The sequence below is a fragment of the Mirounga angustirostris genome, unplaced genomic scaffold (genome assembly GCF_029215605.1).
Source record: "Mirounga angustirostris isolate CCGP_5_RB_7025 unplaced genomic scaffold, mMirAng1.0.hap1 SCAF_4, whole genome shotgun sequence".
Taxonomy (NCBI): domain Eukaryota; kingdom Metazoa; phylum Chordata; class Mammalia; order Carnivora; family Phocidae; genus Mirounga; species Mirounga angustirostris.
In genome coordinates, this window is record NW_026991712.1 from 178817516 (window position 1) to 178835208 (window position 17693).

Here is a 17693-nt window from a genome sequence, read left to right on the forward strand (position 1 = left end):
TACTTTTTTTAAGGATTTGAGAGAGAGAGAGAGAGAGAGAGAGAGCAGGAGCATGGGGAGTGGCAGGCAGAGGAAGAGGGAGGAGCAGACTCCCCGCTGCGCAGAGAGCCCAGGACCCCAAGATCATGACCTGAGCCAAAATCAAGAGTCAGATGCTTAACCACTGAGCCACCTGAGACTCAGGCGGCTTCAGGCGCCCCAGGAGAGCTTAACTCTTGCTGGGAAAGCTGAGGTCTACAGAGGTTCACAGAAGGGGAGGGGCCTGGATCCAGGGCTCAGGGAGGACCTCGGGGAGGACCCAGGGAGGAGGAGGGCTGAGGATCTGCGGAGCTCCTGCCTCAGCCCCAGGCTCTGCTCTGTCCAGGAACAGCTCCCTACACTGTGTGGCAACTCCCACCCGTCCTGGCTGTCCCAACAAGGCGCTGCCCAGCTCCCCTGGAGGAGGTGCCTGGGGGTCAGGAGGGAAGCATGCCCCGAAAATCCTGTCGGCTCCCACGTGCAGGGAGAGTGCTATTAATAGTGCCCCGGGGAGAAAGGGCAGGGAATCTGGTCTGAGTCTGCCCTCCACTCCCCTCCTATCTCTGGGGCACAAGGTAGGCCAGGCCTCGCAAGGTCAGACTGCCTTAGACACCCATGGAAAGCAGACGGAGGGTGCCCCAGGCCCTGCCTGCCTGCCGCTCCCCCCCAAGACCCAGGGTCTGGTCCCATTCCCTGCTGATTCACTGGGGCACCTCTCTGGGCTTAGAGGTTTCTTATCCATTCGATAGAGAAAATGAGCCCCTTCCCTTTTCTCCCAAGGACTGAGGGGGTACAGATGGGAGGATTATTCTAGACCTGTGAGTAAGCCACAGAATCCTCTGGGGGCTTGCTCAGATGCAGATGGTGGGCCCCACCCCCAGAGCTTCTGACTCAGCAGGCTTGGGAGAAGATCATGAGAATTTACATTTTTGAAAAGTTCCCAGGTGAAGCTGCAGCTGCTGGTTCAAAGCCCACACTTGGAAAACTAGGCTTCTACTCCCCAAGCTTCACTTGCTTAATGCCTTTGGGCTAAAACAATAGTTCCCCAAGCCGGGTCCCCAGACCAGAGCATCGCATTACCTGGAAATGTGTAAGAAATGCAAATTCTCCGGCCCCACCGCAGACCTACTGAATCAGAAACACCCAGGGTGGGGCCTGGCCTGCTGGCTGTGTTTAAACAAGCCCCCTCCTGAGCTGAGGCTGCTCCAGTGTGAGAACTTGGCTCCAGATGAGCTGAAGTGAGTCAGGAACCAGATCGCGGAGAGACAGCAGGAGTGCTCAGGCCTCGCCCGGGACTCTGCCTTCAGTCCTGGCCAGGACAGGAATTCAAGGCAGACAGGGGCTGGAGGCCTGCAAGCAGGTGTGCAGAGGGCCCCAGCTGAACCAGGGTCACGTGGCCAGGAGCAGGAAGAGCAGACTTCTATTTATTTATTTATTTATTTTAATTAAAATTTTTTTTTTTTTAAGAGCAGACTTTTAAAGAGAAGCCCAGAGAAAAAGTGACTTCTGAATGCAAGTTGGTGAGGCTGAATCAGTGCACATGAGCATCTAGAGGGGAGTGGGGACGGAGCGAGGGAAAGGTGGGGACCTCTGTCAGGATGAAAGGGCCAAAAAAAAAAGTGTGTGGATTCCTGAGGGGACAAGCTCTAGCTGGGGTGTCATATGACAGCCTGCAGCTGAGATGGGTCTAAGCAACTGGCAGGGCCCCAGGGCCCGCTCTGTGCTCTGTGGTCAGACCAGACTCAGGCCCAAGCTGCTCGCCTGGAACTTGTCTCACTCAAGCGAGGCTGAACCCCAAGATTCCCTGAGCTCTGCCCATGGGCCAAATTGGAGGACAAAATGGCGGACCAGCTGACCAGCCACTGCTGGGCGCCCCCTCCCAGGGAAGGTCCACTTTTGTTATCACGCTCCCGGGATCTTCTGATATTCCAATAACCCATGAAAGTGTCCTGGAAATGTTGGCATTAGGGGCATCTACACTATATATCCTGGACTCCCTCTCCTACCCAGAAGGGACGTCATTTTTTTCCACTGGATCACACGTCCTGCTGTGTGAATTCTGGTCCTCGTGGTCCTGGTTCTATATGGAAGCACCTGGAGGAGGTTGTGTTCTCGGGATGCGTGGTTAGGAAGGAAAGATGAGTTTGCAAGGTTGTGTCACATGAAGAGGCCTGTTACATGAATGTCCATGTATTCCCACGTGTGTATACACGTGGCCCCTTCTCCTGCCCTTTTCTGGCCTCCTGGAATTGGCAGTTCCTATTGGTCTTTAGGTGGTTTCTGCGGTGATGGGGATGCACAGGGCTACCCTAACCTTGCTCAAGGATAGCAGGACACCCAACTCGGCACCCGGGGGACATCAGGGGGCTCGTCCTTGATGTCTCTGTGCCTCCTTATTCCACTTGGTGTCCTGTACGGCAAGCCATCCCCCTGCCCCAGGGTTGTCCTCCTTCCTCGTTTCTACCCAACCAACAGCTAAGACTCCATGGAGTGGAGTCTCCAAGACTCTTCAACACCATGACAGCAGAGCCAAGCTCAAGGTAAAGGAACAGCCATGTATGAAGCATATCCATTCTGTGATGGATGCATCACATACATGACCAAATTTCCACTTTCCAGAGGAGGAAACCAAGCAAAGACCCAGCTCGCCTAAGACCATACAGCAAGTGAATGGCAGAGCTTGAGAGAGAATAAAACCACCTTTGAGGTCCAACGTGCCCAATCCATTCCTGCCTCAGGGCCTCTGCACTTGCTTTGCCCACTGGCCAGAGAAGGTACGTGGCTTGCCAACATCACACAGCCAAGTGGAAGAGCCGGGATTCAAACCCGGGCAGGCGGGCTTGAGTCTGCCTGGCACACAGTAGGTGCTCGATGAATGAATGGACACCTGAATGAGCTCAGAGCCTGTCCCTTCCTCCCCACCTCCGCGCTGCCTCTGACCCAGCCTCCTGCCCAGTCCCCTCACCTTCTTACCTCCGTTGGAGAGCTGAGGTGGTACGGCTGGCATGGTGGCTGCCGCCCTGGCAGGGGGGGTCCAAGGGCTGGGCCTCCCTGCCGAGCCAGCCCCGGGCGCCTTCACGGCAGCAGGGGGCTCCCAGGGGCGGCCAGGCCGGGCCTCACAAGCCGTCCGCTTCACTTCCTCGGCCACTGCCATGTTTCGCCGCGGGGGGGCCAGCGTGATAAAGACAGACGAGGCGACCCTCTTCCCTGGCTTCGAGGCCATTGTCTCGGTTCCTGCTGGGGCTGGGGACAGAGTGGGGCTCAGGCTGGGGCAGGGCTTCGGGCCCAGGGCTGTGCTCCTCCTAGCCAGACAGGCATCCCCAGGGCACGGAGCCTCCCTGCTCCTAACAGGACAGAGACAGAGGAGGGGCTGGGGATGTCCTGCGGGGGGAGGGCAGGTGTCCACCAGGTGGCTCGGCCACAGGGAGGGGACCCAGCAGTCCTGACCGCCCCTGCCCCCAACCTGCGCACCCGGGGAAGCAAAGGGCAGCCCTGCCCTGCTCACCTCACAAATGATTACTCTTCCTCATCTGAGAAGTGTGAGGAAGGAGCAGCTCCTCCAGCTGCCCAACCCCAGGGCAGCTGCCTGCTGGTCCCAGCCCAGGGCCCTGCCTGCTGCGGGGCCACACCCCAGTTACCTCCCTCACCTGGAACCCAATCCTCCTGGGAGGGTCAGAGTCCCGGGGGATCCAGGCCAGCTCTACTGTGGGAGGGAATGAGCGTGACCGGTCAGAGCATCAGGGTTGGGTTCCTGGAGGCAGAGGGGACAGAAGATCAATCTGAGCTACCATGGATCGAGGCCTACTCTGCACCCACCGTCCTAAGCACTTTCGGCCCACTCACTCCTAAGTCGTCCTGGCCGCTGGGGGAGAGGCGCTATAACTATCCGGGCAGATGGAGAAGCCAAGGCTCAGGAAGGTGTAGTCCCTTGTTCAGGGTCATGCAGCAGCAGAGCCGGGATCTGAATCCAGGGTCCATGTTCTTGACCACGTGGCTCTGTCACCCTCTCCCAGCCCAGCCCACCACCGGCATCCTTTTCTCGGTATCAGCCTCCACATCCAATCAAGTCTTGATTCTATTGTCAGAATCTCTCACTCTGTCCCATCTCCAAAACCAGGCTCTGGTTCAGGCACTGGGGTGAGGTAGGGATAGGAGACCCAGTGGTCTCCAGTCCTGCCTCCTGCCCTGTCCCTGGAGTGATCTTTCCAGAGCATAAGTCTATCTCTCCTGTACTCAAAAACCTTCCATAGCTCCCTATTACCTTCAAAATGAAGTCCAAATTCCTCTGGCTTCAACTTTTTTTTTTCTTCCTTTTTTTTTAAAAGATTTTATTTTTAGGGGTGCCTGGGTGGCTCAGTCAGTTAAGGGTCTGACTCTTGATTTTGGCTCAGGTCATGATCTCAGGTCATGAGATCAAGCCATGCCTAGCACAGAACCTGCTTACTATTCCCTCTCTCTCCCTCTCCCCCTCCCCCACCTCCTCTCCCTCACTCTCTAAAAAAGTTTTTAAAAAAAGATTTTATTTTGAAGTAATCTCTACACCCAACATGAGGCTTGAACCCACAGCTCTGAGATCAAGAGTTGCATGCTCTTCCAACTGAGCCAGCAAGGTGCTCCTCAATTTCTTTTTTGACCACCCTGGACCGCTCACCCTTTCTCAACTTTTTCTCTTACTGGCCTTGGAGTGTTTCCACCCCTTGTTTTTCCTCCCCAGTCCCACAAAGGGCGAATGTCAGTTTTTGCTTAGAGGCCCAGCTTTTCCAGGAAGCCTCCCCTGATTCCTGACCCCCTCTCCTGGGAGCAGCTGTCTGCTTCCACAGGGTGATGACAGCCCATCACGGGACATGTTGGCTCCCTGTCACCACGTCTACCCCTACCTCCCCAAGTGACTGTATGTGACTTCAGCTGTACCCGTAATCTTTGTGACCCAAGGCCAGCGTGGACATCAGAGCATAGATCTGGGAGCAGGGCAGCATTCCTGATGTCAAGGAGCCCATTTTCCATCCTCCAGGTGATGACTGCAAACAGTAGCCTCCAAGGCCAAGGCTGAGGTGGGGCCACTCGGGTGGGGGGAGGGCAAGTTGACCACCTTCAGCCAGGGGTCCTCACTGGGCTCCCAGGGCTTCTGCCCAGTTTGAGCTGGGTCTTTAAGCTGGGTCTCTCCTCTTTCTAACTCACTCTCCAGCTGAGCCACCCGGATATGGTTCCAAAGCCCAGCCCACAAGTGTGCAGGGAGAAGAATAAACAAGGACCTAGTGAATGAATCTCAAGAAGTGGGGCTGGGTGGGTAGGGGCTGAGGGCCCTGAGGGACCCCAGTGGCGGACTTGGAGCCCAAGTGACCACTCAGAGGGCCCCCCTCTGTATCTCAAAGTCCACTGGCCACCTTGGACTCTCTTGGTGACTGAGGGAATAATAGTAACAAACACAACAAATGTGCCTCAGTTCCTCTTAAACTGGTTTATATGTTTGGTTAAAACATATAGCTCAGTCTGATTAATAAAATACCTGTTCTGAATAAGAAACCAACATGTGAAGAAAGCTTTAAAAGTGCTTTAAAAGTGCTTTCCTTTTGCATCTTGTTCTGTAAGTGGTGTCTGGAAGTATATATGCTCGCTGATATTGGCTGCCATAGTCAGAGGTCAAAACCATAGGGTTTGACACTTTGGCCTTACGCTCGGTTATAAGCTTAAGAGTCTATTTTTGTAAGCAGCTTTCAGAGATTCACATCCAAGAAACAACAGCGATGGCACCTGCTGACCAAGCACTTGCTATGTGCTGGGCGCTGTGGCTCGTGCTTTCCGAGCCTCAAAACGCACCTCACTTGCAACACAGCCCCTTATGCCCCCACTTTACAGGTAGTTCCATGTGAGGCCCCGAGAGGTTACGTGACTTTTCCAGGTCATCTTAGCAGACTTGGCAGACTCAGAATTCTAACTGAGCACCATTTGACCTGAGTCCCGGGGATGCCCTTGGACCTGAGACGACACACTTTTCTTTGCCTGGATGGTACAGGGCCTCCAAATCCTCAGGCCTGTTCTCACCCCAGAATGGCCCAATCCAGATGGATTTTCTTGTGGTCAGTGCATTCTGGGCTCATCCCCAGAGACTGCTGTGAATGCCCCCGCCGCCTCCCTCCGACCCTGCTCTGACCCCCACTCCACCCCAGCCCACCCCTCCGGGAAGTCAGATCTGTGGGTTTCTCGGAAAACATCCAAGGCAAATGTCCTCGCTCTGAGGCCAGATGTTCACAGCTGGGCAGCTCTGCACCCCCCATCCCTCCCTGCGGTTCCTGCAGGGACTTCAGGCCCCAGGGGAAGGGGCCCCCACTGGGGATTTTCAAAGCCTGTCAGTCCAGCCCGGGGCTGCTAGGAGAGGGAGCCTCGGCCTCCCTCAGGTCCCACTGCCCCCAGGTCACCCTGGAGCGGGGTATGAGTGAGAAAGCTCCCTGTGTGGGGCTCCTGGCCAGCCGCACCCACGGGACCCTCCACCCCCATCCTTCCTCCCGCAGAGGGGGAATCTGAGATCCAGTTGGGTAAGCAGAGAAAGTGGGAACAAAGGGAAAGAAAGTCATTTCCTGTCAAGAGGAAGGAAGGAGGCTGAGATCCAGCCAGCCACCCACCCAGCCCGGCTTTAGGCTGTAGCCCAGGGCAGAGACAGGCTGGCTGAGCTGGCCAGCCTCCCGGTAGTGGCCCCCCTCTTTCCCTTCCTTCCTACTCCTAACCCCCTCCAAAAATTTCTGGAACCACCTGTAAGCTTTGTTCTTTAATACTTGGACAAAGCAACCTACGCTTGGTTCAGAATGACACTTTGCTGGAGGTGGGAATGAGGCTGTGCCCACTCCCTGCAGAGGGCCCTGCAACCTTGGGTAGGGTTCCTTTTCCCTCTCCCCCACCTCAGGGAAGCCAAGGAAGCACAGAGAGCTGGAGTCATGCCGGGCCCCACCTCTTTCCTGCTGGGTGACCCAGAGCAGGTTACTGACCCTCTCTGGGCCGCAGTTTTTTCCTAAAGTGAGAATAAAAAAATGTCTGTCCTGAAAGGTGGTTGGCTGAGAGAATACAAGGAGAGAGAGAGCGCTCCAGATCTTGGTACTTGGTAAGTGCAAAGAGAAGGCCAGGTGGTTATCCAGCCCCTGATGGGGAGGAGCCCCCAGGGGCCCAGCGGGCTTGGGGGATTTGGGAGGACCCGACTTGGCTTCCGTCCTCAAGATGAGGAATCTGGGCGCTGCCCGGGCTCTTCCCGGGGTCCCCGGAGCAGGGCTGGGGGCCCATCTCGGCCAAGATGCCCCACGGCACACCCCTTCCCAGCCCCCGACGGGGATTTGAGGCCCAGAGAGGGGCGGCCCTGGGGCCCCCCCATCCCCCCGCCCGACCCGGCCTGGGTGAAGGGGCCCGGAGCTCCCCGGAGCTCCGGAAACCCGGCGCCCTCCGCAAGCAGCCCAGCCGGGAGGCTGGCCGGGTCACTGTGGGGCGCCGCCGGGGACTTTAATTCGATCCATGTGCGGGACGCTGTCCTCTTTGTGCGGGAGCTTCCGCCCTGCCCACCTCTTCCCCACCCCGGCGCCCCGCTTCGGGGCAGGGACACCAGCCCTCCCCCCGCTCTGGGGACAGAGGCCGGGAGCCGGGACCCAAGGCTGCACCCCAGCCCCCCGCGGGCCCCCTCCAGGAGCGCCGGGATTGGGGTCCCGGCCGGGGGGGGGGCGGGGGGCTGGGGGGGGCTCCGGCCCGGGGCTGCCCGCGCTGTCACCTGTGTGCGGCCGGGGCAGGGTCAGAAGGACGGCCGCCCCCCCGCGCCCCGCTTACCTGCGTCGCCCGCGCCCCAGCGGCTCCGGTCCGACGCCCGAGCGAGCAGAGCCGGGAGCGGCGCGGCGCCTCCCGCCCTCCCCGCCCTCCCCGCCCCCTCGGCTCCCTCCGCCCCGCCGCCCCGGCCGCCTTACCATAAAAGGTGAAGCTTAGGGGGAGGGGGCCCGGGATTCCCGCCGGCGGAAGTGGCCCCTACCTGCCCCCCCACCTGCCCGGCCGCGCCCCGCGCCGGCCCCCCGCCGCCCGCCCTTTGTTCCCTCGACCACTCCTCCCGTCCCCTGGGCCCGGGCCTCGGGTGGGAGGCCTCCCCTGCTGCCCACCCCCGGGGCCTTTGTGCGCCCAGCGAGGTCCTTCCCCTCCTCCTTCCCTAGGTCACCTGGGTTGGTGGCCCCACCTGCCCGGTCGGGTGTGTGTGTGGGGGGGGGGGGGGTACTTACATTTGAGTTTGGCCTGAGATCTCCCAGGGTCCTAGGAGTCAGATGGGCCTGGGTTCTATGGCCAATCGCTAACCCAGTGACCCTGGGCAGTCACTCCGCCTCCTGGAGTCTCAGTTTCTTATCTGTACAATGGGGGTAAAGGCTGCTTCCCGCTCCGGGTCAGCCTGAGCATAAAGGATGGTATTGACTGTGAGAAGTGGGCGGCAGTCAGTGGTCAATATACGCTGGGCTTGGGGCTTTTTTAGGGGGTGACTCTGGGTGGAGGTCTCAGATGCTCAGGGGAGCAGGTCATCCCAGTTTGCTGTCCTGAGCAGCCACCACTGCCTGAGTGGACCCTTAAGCCCTCTGCAGTCGGGTCCCAGTGTCCCCGGGGGGAACAGGCCCTTCCAGGCAGCCTGGTAGGCAGGGTCCAGCAGGCAGTCGGGGTCACCTGGTTTGCCAACCCTGGTTCCAGTCTCTGGCTCCCTCCCACCTCCTGCACTCCCCGGACCCAAGCCAGAGTAGAGGGGGGAGGAGGAAGCAGAGCCGGGGCCTGGGGCCCTGGGACAGGAGACGGGGCCAGGAGCCTGGATGGGCCGCCTGGGTCCCTGGAGGCCTCGGGAACATTGGTGGGAAAAGAAATCTGGGTCTGATTCAGAGGCAAACAGATTGTTCTTTTGATTAAAGCCACAGCAGCTGAGGCCAGAGGAGTGCTGGACCCAGCACCATCTGGGGGAGGCCAGGCGGGATTGAGCTCTCCCCTGGGGCCAAAGCTACAGTCACCCTGGCCAGGATGGCTCTGGGGCTGCTGCTGAGGGGCTCCCGCTCATGGGGGTCGTGACGGGGGCACCTGGGTACGCTGTCTCGTTCCCCCACCCCTCCTTCTCCTCCCAGCCCCTCTCAATCCCTCACCCACTTGTGAGCCTCTCAACCACTCCACAATAACGATATGGTAACAGTAACCCCCGAGGCAGAGGCTTCCAGGTGCAGGCGCTTGACCTACAGGCCTCTCCATCGAATCGCCTGGACAGCCCTGTGGGGCTGGACTGGTCATTCCTGCTTCACCATTGAGGAAACTGAGGCCCAGAGAGGCATCAGGCCACATGAGGGGCAAGTGGCAGAGCTGGATTCAAACCCAGAGCAGCCGGCGGCCCCGGGGAACACACGCTGCCCTGTGGCTCCCGCCCCTGCACCTGCCGCCCACAGGGGTGTGGGAGTTGAGGCTTGCAGAGCACGGTGTGGCCCAGGGGACGCAGACTCCGGGCTGCCTGAGCCCTTGATCAGGCCCATTCCCCAGCCTGCAGGAGCTTCCCCAGGAGGAAGGAGGGGGCTGCTGACGGCCAGGGATGGGAAGGACCTTAAGGAGGAAGGTGCGATCCAGGGGTTTGCCCTAGAACCCCCTTTTCAAGTGCTCTGTGACCCAGAAGCTTATTTAAAACAGGTAAAAATGGAGCTGCCCTCCCTCACCTTCATGATATCCCCTGAGCCGCCTCACTGCACCCGCAGATGGGACAATGAGGCCCCAAAGGGTTGATCTGCGGCCTCGTCCAAAGTCACACGGACTCCTTCTAGGGCCCAGGCTCCACACATCTGCTTGGGGCTAGGACTGGCTGGGAAGGGGGAAGGTCGAAGGGATATGTGGGGGTCCAGCTGCCACCACTTACCTGCCGTCTGGCACGCCTGGCCGCCTGTTCTACCTCTGTCGCTGCTCCTCGGTGGAGAGGAGCCTTTCTGGGGAAGGCGTCCCACACCAGCCCGGGGGCGGGGAGGGGGGGTGCGCTGTGTCAGTGTCACCTTGGCTGGTGCCAAGCTTCCTGTAAGGGAAACCCAGGAAGTGTCCTGGGTGGGAACACATGCCCTTTGTCTGCCAGCTCAGAGAGCCCCTGATCCCTCCCCCTGTCCTGCTAGCCTTGGACCCAGCTCTCTTCCAAGCAGTTGAGCAAGGCGGCTCAATCTTTTAGTAGGGCTGTGGCAGCTGAGACTCCGGGTGGCAGGGAAGGGGTGGGAGAGAGGTTTGGGGGACAGAACCAGGGCAGTGCGGACGTTTGCTGCCGCCTGGTCTGAGGGGAGCATGCACCTACTGCCCCCAGAAGAGGGCTTTGATCCAGCAAACATTGGTTGGGCATCTACTATGTGCTAAAAGGAGTCGTGGAGCCCAAGGGAATCAAATCAGACACAACCCATCCTTGTCCCCATGGAACTTCCGGAGAGGTGGGGGAGATCAACATGTAACACAAACTACTCTAATACTTACCATGATCTCACGGTGACCATAACACAATGGTGATGTGTGCCATGAAGGAATGTATAAGGGGCTGACACAGAGTAAGGGGGGTAGGTGAGAGTAGGGAAGGCCTTTCTGGGGGCCGGGTGTCACTTAAGGGGAGATGAAGAGGAGCCAGCCATGAGAAGAACGGGGAGGGCATTCCAGAGCCAGGGAGGCAGTAAGGAATACACGGGCTTTGAGGTCAGATTTCGGCTTAACTCCCAGCATTCTGGTGCTGGCTATGACCTTGGACAAGCTCTTTCCTTCTCTGAGGCTCTGTTTCCTCACCCATAACATAAGGGAGGGGCGCCTGGCTGGCTCAGTGGGTGGAGCATTGCAGCTCTTGATCTCGGGGTCATGGGTTCGAGCCCCACATTGGGTGTAGAGATTACTTAAAAATAAATTATTTCAAGAAACAAACAAAAAAATAGGGGAGATGGATCAGATACCCTCCCCTGGGGACATGAATGCTTCCCTTTGTAGAACTGTTAGGGACAGAGGTGCTGAAAGGGGCCCCCAGGGCCTGGCTCGTGGTCAGTGCCCACCAATGGTAGTTCTGGCTATTGTCACGTCACCCTCGCCTGGTCTCCAGAGCCCTCTGTTCACACAGTCCATAGGCTGTGCAACTAGACCCGGGAATAGGAACAAGTTTCCTGGAGCCACACAGCCCCCACTGGCAGAGACCTTGAGGAAGGAAAGCATCTGCCTGCTCAGTGGCCTTTCCCCTTGACCGGCTCCGTGTGGGCCAGACCAGAGCAGAACCATCAGCCCCAGCCTTTGGGGGGTGGGGTGCCCAGACTTACAGCTGCATGAAGTTGTACATCCGGGGCGGGGGGAGGTGCAGGGGGTCCACTTCTTGGCAAAGAGCCTCAGAAACCTCCCTGGGCCTCCCCGTCCGGACTCTGCCCCTGCTCCTTCTTCCATCCTCTGCTCTGCCTGCTGGGAGTCGGATCAGCTCAACACTTATTCCCTGAGCACCTACTGTGTGTCCAGCCAGGCAGGAGTGGGAGCAGTTCCGAGAAGCGGGAGCCCACCTCCCACTGCAGCAGGGCAGGTGGCGGGCCAAGCACAGACAGGAGTCAAATCAGGATCTGTGAGTGAGTCCAGCCCTGCCACTGGTCAGTCGCTTGCCTTGGGCAAATCGGTTTCCTCTTGTCACCTGGGCTTCACCGTGAGGATTTGATGGATGCATGTGGATAAATATGCCTGGTGCTTCGCAGGTGTTCAGAGATGAGTTCCTTTCCTCTCTCCCTGGCAGGGAGAGGACAGAGGTCTGGGGAGATCACCACGAGATGAACAAAGTGCTGGAGGTAAGGCAGAGACTTGGTTCCACTGGAGAATCCAAGGGGACGTCATGGCTCCTGTCAGCCGGCATCACTTCCCTGGATTCTGGTCACAGCCTCCAATTTCTGTCTGAGGAACCCCCACCCCCACTGTCAGTGCCTAGCTGGAACTATTTAAAAAGAGGCAGCATTTTTCCAGTCTTGCCAGAATGCAAGCTTGGCACCACTTTTTTACGAGCACTTGGACCAACACAGAGGGCATGGGAACAAAGAGGATAAAGAAGGAGAGATAGCTGATCTCATCACTTAGGCTGCTGGATTCAGCCATGCCTGAAGTCTTCCCTCTGGACCTCTGGAGCCAATGCATTCTCTTTTTTCTTGCCTGTCTTCAACAGGTTAAAATTGTGTTTCTGTTGCTGAAAGCAGAGTCATGGTGAAGACTGGTGAGACCCCATGGGTCTGGATCACCTCCTCCTCCTGTCAAACTCTGCATCCCTTTCACCACTTTTGAGAAGCCTGTCCTGATTCCTCCAGGCAGGCTTAGGAGTCATGTCCATCCCCTGGATACATCCCAAGGCTGCTGGGTTGCACCACTATGTTTTCCCCATGAGCCTGGGAGCAGGGCTCTGTCTCATTCCTTTCTGGGTCTCCAGCACCCAGCATGATGCTTGGTGCATAGTAGGGACTCAGTAATTCCTACAAAATGCGCAAGTTGGAGATGGAGGTCTTAAGTAGCTGTGTAGGCAAATCACGTAGAAATAGTGATGGGTAGTGAGCTGTAAAGGGCTTGGGCTTTGGAGTCAGACCTCCTTGAATTTGGATCTTGGCTCTCCCACTTATTAGCTCTGTGACCTTGAGCAAGTCATGTGATCTCTCTGTACCTTGGGTTTTCTCCTAAGGAGAAAGAGAAACAGTCAACTCCTCCCAGGTTGCTCGGAAGGCTGGGGGCAGGTAATGCAAATTATGGTCCCTTGGCGGGCTGGTGGGGACTGGAGCCCACAGTCAGCCGCTGGGCTACATGCCCTACCATCTGTTCAGTGCACTCAACAAATGGGGAAACTGAGCACAGACAATAACTTGCTCAAGGTCATAAGGTTAGTAAACGAGCTTCATTCAAACAGGTGGCCTGGCTCCAGGCAACTCTACTGAACAGGCCAAGTGTGTAGGGAAATGTTTAAAAACCCAGGGGGAGCAGACTGGGCCACATTATAGCCACATAAATTCCCCTCCTCTCAGGCCCCAAGTCTGTGTCCACTTGGGCCACACAGGGCCCAGCCTCCCAGACCTGGCTATGACAACATCGTCTGGGTCTTAATCCCCTCCTGCTCCGGGGGCCTGAACTGACACTGTCTAAGCTGGTTGGTTCCCATGGTTTGCCAAGTCAACACGGGCTCCAGAGTGAGAGGTGGGCCGTGGAGGGGCTTGAGGCTCCTTGACCCCAGTCTTGTAGGTCAGAGCTCCTTCTCGGACAGAGAGGGGGAAATCCTGGTGTCAGTCAGGTCCCTGAGGTCCCTGAGACTTCCCCAAGCCCTCGGCCGCTGGCCAAGGCTGAGCCCCTGTTCAAACACCTCACTGATCCCATCCCCCAGCTTGAGCCCCCAACCCCACCAGGAGCCCCCACCCTTGGCTTCATCTACTCAGCAACCCCAGTCCCTGAGACCCCTCCTTACCCCCAGCTGGCCTCCCTACTTCTCTCTTAGCCAAGGTGGGTTTATAGTGACTGTGTAGGCCTCTTACTTGTAGGGGCCCCTGTGAGGGTTGCTGGGAGTTACAGAGTGTTCTGGGAGGGGAGGCAGCCAGATTGCACTCAGGAAGCATTTTCCATTAAGTGCTCCTGGCACGCTGCCCAGGGAGATGTCAGAAGAAGGAACCCAGGTCTCTAGGCCTCCAGCAATTTGTTATGCTTTTCTTTATCGTTCTATCACTATTCATTTAATACAGATTTTGTATTCTTTTTCCTAAGGGGGGCCCTTAAAATTGGACTGGCCCTGCTCTTACTCCTTCACAACACATCTCCACTGATGGCCAGACCATCTTGCTAAAGCAGCGTGTGATCTTCAAGGGCCCCCACAAAGCCCCTCAGGGGCTCCTGCTGCTTTCGGGGCGGGGGGGAATGCCAGGCCCTCCTGTGATCCTGGGTGATCTGGCCACAGCCAGCCTCTGTGACAGTGTCTCCCACTGCTGGGACTCTCGCCCCCTCTGTTCAGGCACGCAGACCTTTCTTTAGCCCCTCAGGCGGCTCAGCGCCTGGGCTTCCCCACCACTCCCTTGGTCTGGGAACTCCCCCTGAATGTTCAGGATTCCAGGTCAACAGCTCTTTGTCAGTGAGGCCTCCCTGAGCCCCAGACCTCATCAAACCTCGTAACATCTGGCCTTCCCGCCAATGCTGACCACACCCGCGTGAGATGGCCCTGCTCTGCCCCAGATGCCTCCCACCTCATTCACCAGGTTTTCAGGCCAAAAACCTAAGAGCCCTGGGTTCTTCTCATTCTCTAATACCCACATCTAATTGATCAGGAAGCCCTATGAACTCTTCACAATACATCCATATCCATCCAGCCATGTCCATCCATCCAGTCCAATCCATCCACTTCTGGCTACTTTCATGGCTACCATCTTGGTCCAAGCCCTGGGTTATTCCCAGGGTTATTATCATCTCATGTGGGTAATTCCAAATGCTCCTAAACTGGTTTTCTGTTTCTGCACTATTCTACAAACAGCAAGGAGAGGAATCCTTTAAAAATGTTAAGTCACATTATGTCACTCACTCCCTTGGACAAACTCTCTGCTGCCTACCCGTCACGACCCTCACCGTGGCCCTGAGGGAGCCGGTCCCTGCCCACCTCTGCGACCTCATTCCTGCCACTCCATCCTCTCTGATGCTCCAGCCACACTAAATTTCCTGCTGTTTCTACAATACTCTCAGCTTGTTGCCACCTCAGGGCCGTGGCCCGGGCTCTTCTCTCAGCCAGGGATGTTCTTCCCTCAGAATCTGCTTGGCTTGCTCCCTCAGTCCATTCAAAAAAGCCCTCCATGGAAGGCAGCTTCTGCCCTGCCCTTGTGTAATCCCTCCTCTCAAGGGTGGGCAAGACTCAGGGACTTGCTTCTAATCCATGGAATACAGCAAAAACAATGGGTGTTGCTTTTCACACCGGGCTACAAAAGGACTGTGACTTCTGTCCTGCCGTCTGCTTTCTCTCTCCCTCCCTAGCTCGCTCTGAGGGAAGCCAGCTTCCATGTTGAGAGCTGTCTTTGGAGAGGCCTATGTGGCAGGGAACTAAGGACACCCTCAGCCAACAGCCAGAGAGGAACTGAGACTCTCGGTCCAGTAGCCCACAAGAAACTGAACCCTGCCAACAACCATGTGAGTGAGCTTGGAAGTGGATCCTACCCCAGTCAAGCCTTAAGATGACACCAGGGCCTTGGCCAACAACTTGACTTGGTCTGTGAGGAGAACCTGAGCCAGAGGACCCTTCCAGGCTGTGGGACCCAATCCACAGAAAGACAGTAGGGGCACCTGGGTGGCTCCGTCGGTTAAGCGTCTGACTCTTCAGCTCAGGTCATGATCTCAGGGTCATGAGATGGAGCACCACGTTGGGCTGGGTGTGGAGCCTGCTTGAGAGTCTCTCTCTCCCTCTCCACACTCCCCCCCCACCCCCCACCCCCGCTCATGCACATGCACTCTCTCTCAAAAAAAAAAAAAAAGAGGGAGACAATAAATATCTGTTGTTTTAAGCTGCTAAGTTTTGGGGCCATTTGTTACGTGGCGATGACTAACAAATACCCTCTCCTTAGCCTGCTGGCCCCAACCTCCCGCCACTCTATCCCCTTACCCAGCTTTATGTTTCTTTATAGCACAGTTGTTACTTCTGCATCTTTTCTGGCCCAGAGCCTGGCCCCATGCAGATGTTTAGTAATTACTTGTGAATGAGCAAACAGGGGAAGGCATGCAAGATGCCCAAAGGGACAATGCCATAGCTCAGAAGAGCCAGAAGTAGCCGGCTCAGGAGGGAGGAGGCTGGCTCACCCCAATCCCAGCTGCCCTGGAGGTTACCATCCTCTCTTAGCAGAGACTGGGAGTCCTGGTCTCCCACCTCTTCAGAAGGATGCTGGTCCGGGCCCAGCATTCAGGCCTCTTATGGTCTCTGTAGGAGAATGAGTCCCAGCTGCATACCCCACTCCAGACCGTACCTTCTGGATTTCCTCTGCTCTCTGGACTTCAGGCCTGTTTTTCTTTGTTTGGTATGGAGATTTGCTAAATGCCTCACTTAGAGTGATCTAATTTTTATGCCCTTGTCAGACTTTTCACAAAAATAATTTAATAGATAAGAATCCTATTCCAACCCATGTGGCCCAATTTTTGTTTGGAAATGGTCCCCATGTCCATAAAAAGGAAAGGACCGCCAAATCCAATCCCCTACCAGCCCTATCCCCACTGGATCCCAGGCTGTTGGGAGCCAGGAGGCCAGGGAACCTTCCAGCAAAAACATCGGGCCCGAGTCGGAACCTGGTGCCTGGGTCTGGCAAGGGCTGGCCGTATGCCCAGCTAACTGAGCCATTTCCTCCCAGACTGGGGCAAGTTTCCTGCCCAGAGGGAACTGAACACACTCCCAGGCGGAGTGGGGGGGCTGGGTCCTGGATTGGGAGAAGGGGCAACCACAGGCATTTCCCCCACCTCAGCTACTTTGGAGCTGAGAGGCCCTCCTGGGGGTAGAGCGTGGAGACCAAGGGATCAGAGATTGGGCTTGAGCTGTCAGTGGGTGGCCATTTCTGAAGGAGCAGAAACCACCCTGTCCAGCCTTGGGGCCAGCCTGCCCCCGTGTCCCAGGTGTGCCCTGGGGTGGGGAAAAGAGAAGCCTACACCAGACTCTGTCTGCTTCCAGAAGAAGTAGGCTTTGGGTGAGCATGGTGGCCTTTGCTGAGAAGCAGGGCTCGCCAGAACCTGGAATCCTCCAAGAACCTTCTCGCCTCACCGCCTTCCTGGTGCGTCCTCGGTCACTCCCAGACAACCTGACCCTCGTAGCCCCCTGGATACCCCCTAGCTAGGAGTCTTCTTTGCCCTGTGGGGTCCCTCCTTGGAAAGGGCCCTCAATCCCCGTGGGCCCAGTGCCCAGGCCAGGAAAACATGGCTGTGATGGAACCTCAGGCTACTCTGCTCGCAAGGTGGCTGGAACCACATTCCAGAACCTTCCAGGAATGGACCTGCCCTATTTTTTTATATGCACCTCTGTTGGTTTCCGTGGCCCCAGCTCTTCAACAAGAAGAAGGTAGCAGGAAGCACGCAAAGCACTTGAGCTTTGGGGGTCAGGCCACCCGGGCTCCAATCCTGGCTTCGCCACTAACTAGCTCTGTGACCTTGAGCAAATTATATAACCTCTCTGGGCTTCTCTGGGCTTTCTGAATCTGTTAAAAAGGGATAACAGTACCCATCTCTTGGGGCTGATGTCAGAATGAAAAGAGATCATAAAAGTGCTTGGCACGTGGTAAGCATCCCACACATGGCCATTTTTCTTCTGACTGGCTCAGAGAGTTACAGCGACCCACCCAATGGCACACAGCAAGTAAGGAGAGGAGCTGGTACCCAACCTTTTCCCAGATACTCTGTGGCCTCCCTGGGCTGGGCCCTGCAGGGGAGACAGGGCTGAACGAGGCTGAGAGAGCAAGGACCCTCATGGTCTTAGACAGCCTAGGATGGGGCGGGACACGGACACCGTCCACCCACAACTGCAAGTGGATGCTAGATCATGAGTCCATGCCACCGAATCCCTGTTGCTTCCTCAGCCACCTCAATATTGAACTCCTAAACCCCAGGGAACCCAGTCCGCATGTATCCCCGGAACCTGCCCCAGCCAGAAGGGCTGTGTGGCCTCAGAAAAGCCTCTTTCCCTCTCTGTGTGTTCAAGATTCTAA

The 17693-nt window shown here is 57.1% G+C and overlaps 1 protein-coding gene and 1 long non-coding RNA gene across 4 annotated transcripts in view; one reads left to right on the top strand and one right to left on the bottom strand.

Moving 5' to 3' along the window:
* FBLIM1 (filamin binding LIM protein 1) overlaps positions 1-8375 on the bottom strand; it is a 20500-nt gene extending 12125 nt beyond the window's left edge. Inside the window, exons 1-3 of one of the 3 annotated variants that reach the window (XM_064589882.1) lie at positions 8256-8375; positions 3666-3769; positions 2992-3261 (exon numbers count right to left, since the gene is read on the bottom strand). In XM_064589882.1, the coding sequence (XP_064445952.1) occupies positions 2992-3241 (250 nt within the window). In that variant the 5' untranslated portion in view covers positions 3242-3261; positions 3666-3769; positions 8256-8375. Of the gene's footprint in view, positions 1-2991; positions 3262-3665; positions 3770-7818; positions 7949-8255 lie in introns of those variants that run through there. The other 2 variants (XM_045898627.2, XM_045898628.2) reach the window with 2 other exon arrangements.
* Positions 6586-17577, top strand: LOC135364228 (uncharacterized). The gene is made up of 3 exons (XR_010411084.1): positions 6586-7111; positions 11759-11810; positions 14995-17577. It is a non-coding gene; the product is annotated as an uncharacterized LOC135364228 (long non-coding RNA).
* Positions 17578-17693: the final 116 nt, after the last annotated feature.